General features: G+C 40.4%; 1 protein-coding gene across 3 annotated transcripts in view; it reads left to right on the top strand.

Moving 5' to 3' along the window:
• The window catches only part of SP140 (SP140 nuclear body protein), a 158,450-nt gene that overhangs the window by 44,506 nt on the left and 107,411 nt on the right, over positions 1 to 6,533 (top strand). For all 3 annotated transcript variants that reach the window (XM_017889515.1, XM_017889513.1, XM_017889514.1), the window contains exons 13-15: positions 2,075 to 2,161; positions 2,381 to 2,497; positions 3,129 to 3,182. In XM_017889515.1, coding sequence (XP_017745004.1) covers positions 2,075 to 2,161; positions 2,381 to 2,497; positions 3,129 to 3,182 — 258 coding nt within the window. The remainder of the gene's footprint in view (positions 1 to 2,074; positions 2,162 to 2,380; positions 2,498 to 3,128; positions 3,183 to 6,533) is intronic.

The raw sequence follows: 6,533 nt of genomic DNA, 5'->3' as shown, positions 1-6,533 counted from the left end.
CAGGCTGGAGTGCAGTGACCGGATATTGGCTCACTGCAAGGTCCGCCTCCCGGGTTTAAGCCTTTCTCCAGCCTCAGCCTGCCGAGTAGCTGGGACTACAGGCGCCCACCACCTCGCCCGGCTAGTTTTTTTTTTTTTTTTTTTTTTTTGTAAAGACAGGGTTTCACTGGGTTAGCCAGGATGGTCTCGATCTCCTGACCTCATGATCCGCCCGTCTCGGCCTCCCAAAGTGCTGGGATTACAGGCTTGAGCCACCACGCCCGGCCTCACTATGTTTCAGTATAAGTGTGAGTGGTGTGTTCCACATGAATGAAGCAGTAACTGAAAAGGGAACATACGATTAATTACATGATTGTAGTTGACTCCAGATTACATACTAAACAAAGTGATTTTCTTTCACAAATTGACAAAACACTAGGTGCCCTCATGAAGGTTTTGATGAGGGACTCAAGTTTAAGTGTGGCCAAACATCTTTGCACAGTTTGGCTACTGTCCAATGGACCCACATCCATTAGTTTTGGGGGTGGCTTGAATTGAGGACTTAGCAGACCTTGGCCACCATCTGTTTGCTTTGGATCACTATCTTCTAACATTCAGAAAGCACAGGAAAATCAGGAACAAACACACATGAAATAAGACTTTTTTTTTTGGTAGGGTTTTGCTATGTTGCCCACGATGGTCTAGAATTCCTGAGCTCAAGCAATCTGCCTGTAATATGACCTATTACAGGCGTCAGCCACCATGCCCGGCAGAGATAAGACTTTTTAAAAATAGACAGAAGAGGTCGGGCATGGTGGCTCACACTTACAATCCCAGCACTTTGGGAGGCCGAGGTGAGTGGATCACCTGAGGTCAGGAGTTCGAGACCAGCCTGGCCAACATGGTGAAACCTCCTCTCTACTAAAAATACAAAAATTAGCCAGGTGTGGTAGTGGGCACCTGTAATCTCAGCTACTTTGGGAGACTGAGACAGGAGAATCACTTGAACCTGGGAGGTGGAGGTTGCAGTGAGCCGAGATTGTACCATTGCACTCCAGCCTGGGCGACAAGAGCAAAACTCTGTCTCAAAAAAAAAAAAAAGAAAAGAAAAAGACAAAAGAAAGGTAACAGTAGATGAAGTAGTGAATAAATAAGCACATTAACTGAGAAAATGTTTGCTAAGTGATATACTTCCAACCCAAAATATCTAATTCTATCTAATTGTATGCCCTGCCCATCTTTAAATAAGATAAATTCAGAACTAAGAGCTCAATGAAACAAGTCAGAGTTCAAGTTGTTTTTGAGAAAAATTCACTTGGCAGTAGGTCAGAAAATGACCTGAGATGGACACAGTGGCCTAAGATTCATGCTTGTGGATCCAAGGGCCCCATAGGACACTCCCCAGCAAGAATCTTCAAGATTATCTCGGCAGGAACTCCAATATTTGAAGGGCTAGGCTAATACTCATTAACTGAAACTAAAAGCTGATTTATTCCTTACCAAGCAAGGCATCTGGTGGGAGGAGGCCCTGTGCTTATAAGAGACAGTCTCTATAGAAAAGGAAGCTGCGGTTTTATATAGAGTTTTAGGAAGCATATTGTTTAGGGACCCCAGACCTTCAGAAACAGGAGTGTTTATGAGTAATTTAGCATTTGGCCATCAATGCAGGCTTTGTGGAGGGGGCTGTTGCTGACGGCTAGGCTTCAGATATGTAGAACTGCCACTGATGGGCTCGCTTTCGGAAATATGGTTAGTGATGTAAGTAGTCAATGGCCAATTGGGATGAGTTTAAATAGCTGCTTTTTACTATTGTCAAAGAACAGTAGTATTTTCTGGAATGATAAGAGTTTTCTTGCTTTATTCTCAGTACTACAAGTACGAAAATAAAAGTAGAAAAAAGGAGGATGAGGTGCATAACGTGGGGAGAGCGTGGCTCTGTTATGTGTCAAATGTGATTATTGGAGCAAGTATATTTTTTTCCAGAGAACAGTTCATCTTAGCTCAGAATATCAGTTTGCAGTATGACAGAACTAGAAACTCTTCTCTGGTCACTGTGTCAGGATCCTTGGACAGTAATTTTCTTGTTTCTCATTAGTGTCTAGTGAACTAGAAGATCACCCAATGAATGAAGAAGGAGAATCAGAAGAGCTTGCTTGTAGCCTGCCACATGATGATGTATCAGGTAATTATGACTTGAAAATAGTGAAAACAGAAACAGAGTTCTGATAAAGAGAAAAAGGAGGAGAAAAAAATAGACTTAAAGGGAGAGTCAAATATAAGGAGGAGCAGTGAACGGAGAAGATTTCAGAGGAAAAAGTAAAGAAGGAGGAGCAACAAGGGTGCAGAAAAGAGAGTCACTGGGTCAAACTGAAAGTCTTCATGAATCACAATTTTGGCCCAGGAGCAGAGCAAGCAGCATATGAAAATGAGAAGTGTTCCTGTGTCATGTGTTTCTCAGAAGAGGTGCCAGGAGGCCCAGAAGTAAAGATGGAAAGTGATCAAGCATGTGGCACAATGGGTAAGGCTATCTGAGGGCTGTGGGATGGGGGTGGCTCAGTGGGCCCCACAGACCCCCAGTAGGGTGGAGGTAGGTGCTCTAGTCTGTCCAGAATCCTATTCTTTGCATTTGGTTCAGCTGAGCCTTTGGGGAACTGCAGGGAGGCAAGAGATCGCTATAAAGTAATATTTAAGAGGATGGACTCTGCTGATTAGACATAGATGATGTCACAGAAGTGTACTCTTTGAAATGCAGTTATCTTGTTGATTGCGTTAGTATATTAAGTTACACCCAATCTTCCATGAAGCCCAGGATACCCCAGTGAACTTCTGCTGGTAGATAATAGTGTCACTTTGCTACAACTTAGAAAGGCCACACTCAAAAGACAACTAATCCTGGTATTTAACTGTCAGGAGGAAAGACAGCAGGTCTACACTTCTTAGCCCAACACATATTTTTGATAGAAGAGCCAGGGCCCATCCTAGACTCCTAGTTCTCAGTTCAGTAGGTTTTTGATTCCTCTAGAAGAAAGAGAGGAATGAGTATCTAAACGTCTTCATAAACTCAAGCCTTCTGTAGTATAAATTGTCCTAAAATCTGTAACTTTTATTTATTAATTTCTATTTCCTCACTACAACTTGTTATTTTCTAGATACTGTGGATATTGGAAACAACTCTACTTTGGGAAAACCCAAGAAGAAAAAAAGTAAGAATAAATAAGAATTTACTTGCTTTTGGTGTTACAAATATGTTTTTAATGCCAGAGTTTTATGCCTATATTGCCCTGAGTAGTTCTTAGTAGAAACATGGATGCTAAAGACTGTGCTAGTGAGGGCTGAGAAGGAAGTAAATAACATGAGAGAGAAAGTCTATATTGCATTAGAGAAGACCTGGATCATCATGAGCAGACTGTTAGTAAAAATATGGAGGTTAACTGTGTTACTGGTGAGGGCTCAGAAGGACATATGAAAGATGTGGAAAAGGCCTCCTTATTATATAGTGGCCTGTCCTGTACTCATGTGAAAAGCAGAACTTTCTGGATCTATAGCTAAGGAGATTTCCAAATACAGTGATCATGGTGTGTTGTGGTATCTTTTGCTAATTACAGTAAAATGCAAGAGGGAAGAGGTATATTGAAGGAAGAGCTGCTAAATGAAAAAGAATGAAGTCTTGATGATTTAGAAAATTCTCAGCCTATCCAGGTCAAAAAACACGATAAAATAAGGAGATTCATTGTCAGGGACGTGTGCTTGGTAGAGACAACCAAGACTTTTTGCAAGTTCCCTGGGAAGTAGTGAAAGGTCAGATTATTCATTCACATAAAAAGTTATTTGAAGAGATGAGGCATGTAACTCTTGAGTCCCTCAGCCATCTCAGCAGAAATCAAAATAGATGTGTGTTGCTACAAAAGAATAAAATACCTGGGAATACAGCTAATTAGGGAGGTGAAAGATCTCTACAAGGAGAACTAAAACCCTGTTCAAAGAAATGAGAGATGACACAAACAAATGGAAAAACATTTCATATTCATGGACAGGAAGAATCAATATCATTTTAAAATGGCCATACTGCCCAATTGACTTTCCTCACATAACTAGAAAATATGATTTTAGAATTCACATGGAACCAAAAAAGAGCCTGAATATGAAGGCAATCCTAAGCAAAAAGAACAAAGCTGGAGACATCATGCTACCGAACTTCAAGCCATACTATACGGCTACATTAACTGATATGGTTTGGCTGTGTCCCCACCCAAATCTCATCTTGAATTGTATCTCCCACAATTCCCAAGTGTTGTGGGAGGGACCCAGTGGCAGGTAGTTGAATTATGGGGGCCGGTTTTTCCTGTGCTATTCTCATAATAGTGAATATGTCTTCATGAGATCTGATAGTTTTATAAGGGGGAGTTTCCCTACATAAGCTCTGTCTCTTTGCCTGCCGTCATCCGTGTAAGACGTGACTTGCTCCTTCTTGTCTTCCACTATGATTATGAGGCTTCCCCAGCCACATGGAACTGTAAGTCCATTAAACTCTTTTTCCTGTATAAATTACCCAGTCTTGGGTATGTCTTTATCAACAGTGTGAAAATGGACTAATACAGTAACCAAATCAACATGGTACTGGTACAAGAACAGACACATAGCCCAGTGGAACAGAAGAGAGAACCCAGAAATAAGTCCAAACACCTACAACTATCTGATTTTCGACAAACCTGACAAAAACAAGCAATGGCAAAAGGTTTCCTTATTCAGTAAATGGTACTGGGATAATCAGCTAGCTGTATACAGAAAATTGAAACCGGACCCCTTCCTTACACCATATATAAAAATTATCTCAAGACAGGTTAAAGAATTAAATGTAAAACCCAAAACTATAAAAACCCTGGAAGATTACCTAGGCAATACCATTCAGGACATAGGCATGGGCAAAGAGTTCATGACAGAGACGCCAAAAGCAATTGCAATAAAAGCCAAAATTGAAAAATTGGATCTAATTAAACTAAAGAGTTTCTGCACAGCAAAAGAAGCTATCATCAGAGTGAATAGACAACTTACAGACTGGGAGAACATTTTTGCAAACTATGCATCTGATGAAGATCTAACATCCAGCATCTATAAGGTACTTAAACAAATTTATAAGAAAAACAACCCCGTTAAAAAGTGGGCAAAGGACATCAACAGATACTTCTCAAGAGAAGACATACTTGCAGCCAGCAATCATATGAAAAAAAGCTCAGCATCACTGATTGTTAGAGAAATGCAAATCAAAACTACAAGGAGATACCATCTCACACCAGTCAGAATGACTATTATTAAAAGGTCTAAAAACAGCAGATACTGACAAGGTTGTGGAGAAAAAGGAATGCTTATACCCACTGTTGCTGGGAGTGTAAACTAGCTCAACTATTGTGGAAGACAGTGTGGCAATTCCTCAAAGACCTAAAGACAGAAATACTATTTGACCCAGCAATCCTATTACTGAGTATATACCCAAAGGAATATAAATCATTCTATTATAAAGACACATGCACATGTATGCTTATTGCAGCACTGTTCACAATAGCAAAGACATGGAATCAACCTAAATGCCCAGCAATGATAGACTGGATAAAGAAAATGTGGTTCATATTCACCATGGAATACTGTGCAGCCATAACAAAAAGAATAAGATCATGTGCTTTGCAGGGACATGGATGGAGCTGGAGGCTATTATCCTTAGCAAACTAATACAGGAGCAGAAATCGAATGCCACATGTTCTCACTTATAAGTGGTAATGAAATGATGAGAATACATGGACACATAGAGGGGAACAACACACACTGAGGCCTATCAGAAGGTGAAGGGTTGGAGGAGGGAGAGGATCAGGAAAAGTAACTAATGGGTATTAGGCTTAATACCTGGGTGATGAAATAATCTATATAACAAACACCCATGACACATGTTTACCTATGTAACAAACCTGCACATATATCCTTGAACTTAAAGTATAAAAAAAAATAGATGTGTGAATTTCTAGGAAAGATCTGTGGGGAAGCTTCATGTCTGATGGAGGAAATCCCCATGATATATGCAGGAGATCCATAAGGTTCTTGAGGGTTTTGTACCAAGAGAAACAAAGATGTCCATGTCCTATCTCCTAGAACCTATAATTTGTTACTTTACATGGCAAAAGGGACTTTGAAGATGTGATTAAGTTAAGGATCTTGAGGTAAGATCACATGGGCCCCTAAAGTCAGAGAACATATCCTCCTGTCAAGAGAGGGACGTGTGATTATGGAAGAATGGTCAGAGAATAGAGTTGGATGTGGAGATGGATGCAGGGGTCCATCAACTAAAGAATGTGGGTAACCTTCCGAAGCTGGAAAAAGCTCCTCTGTGGCCTCCAGAAAGGAGCAAAGCCCTGCAGACACCTTGATTGATTTTAGCCCTGTGAGGTGCATGTCAGATTTCCAACCCACAGAATTATAAGACCATGAATTTGTGATTTTTTTGGTCACTAAGTTTATGGTAATTTATTACAGCAGCAATACCTTTCATGAGACAAAAAAAAAAAAAA

The sequence above is a fragment of the Rhinopithecus bieti genome, unplaced genomic scaffold (assembly GCF_001698545.2).
Source record: "Rhinopithecus bieti isolate Rb0 unplaced genomic scaffold, ASM169854v2 scaffold_19546, whole genome shotgun sequence".
Taxonomy (NCBI): Eukaryota; Metazoa; Chordata; class Mammalia; order Primates; family Cercopithecidae; genus Rhinopithecus; species Rhinopithecus bieti.
This window is presented reverse-complemented; position numbering and strand designations above follow the sequence as displayed.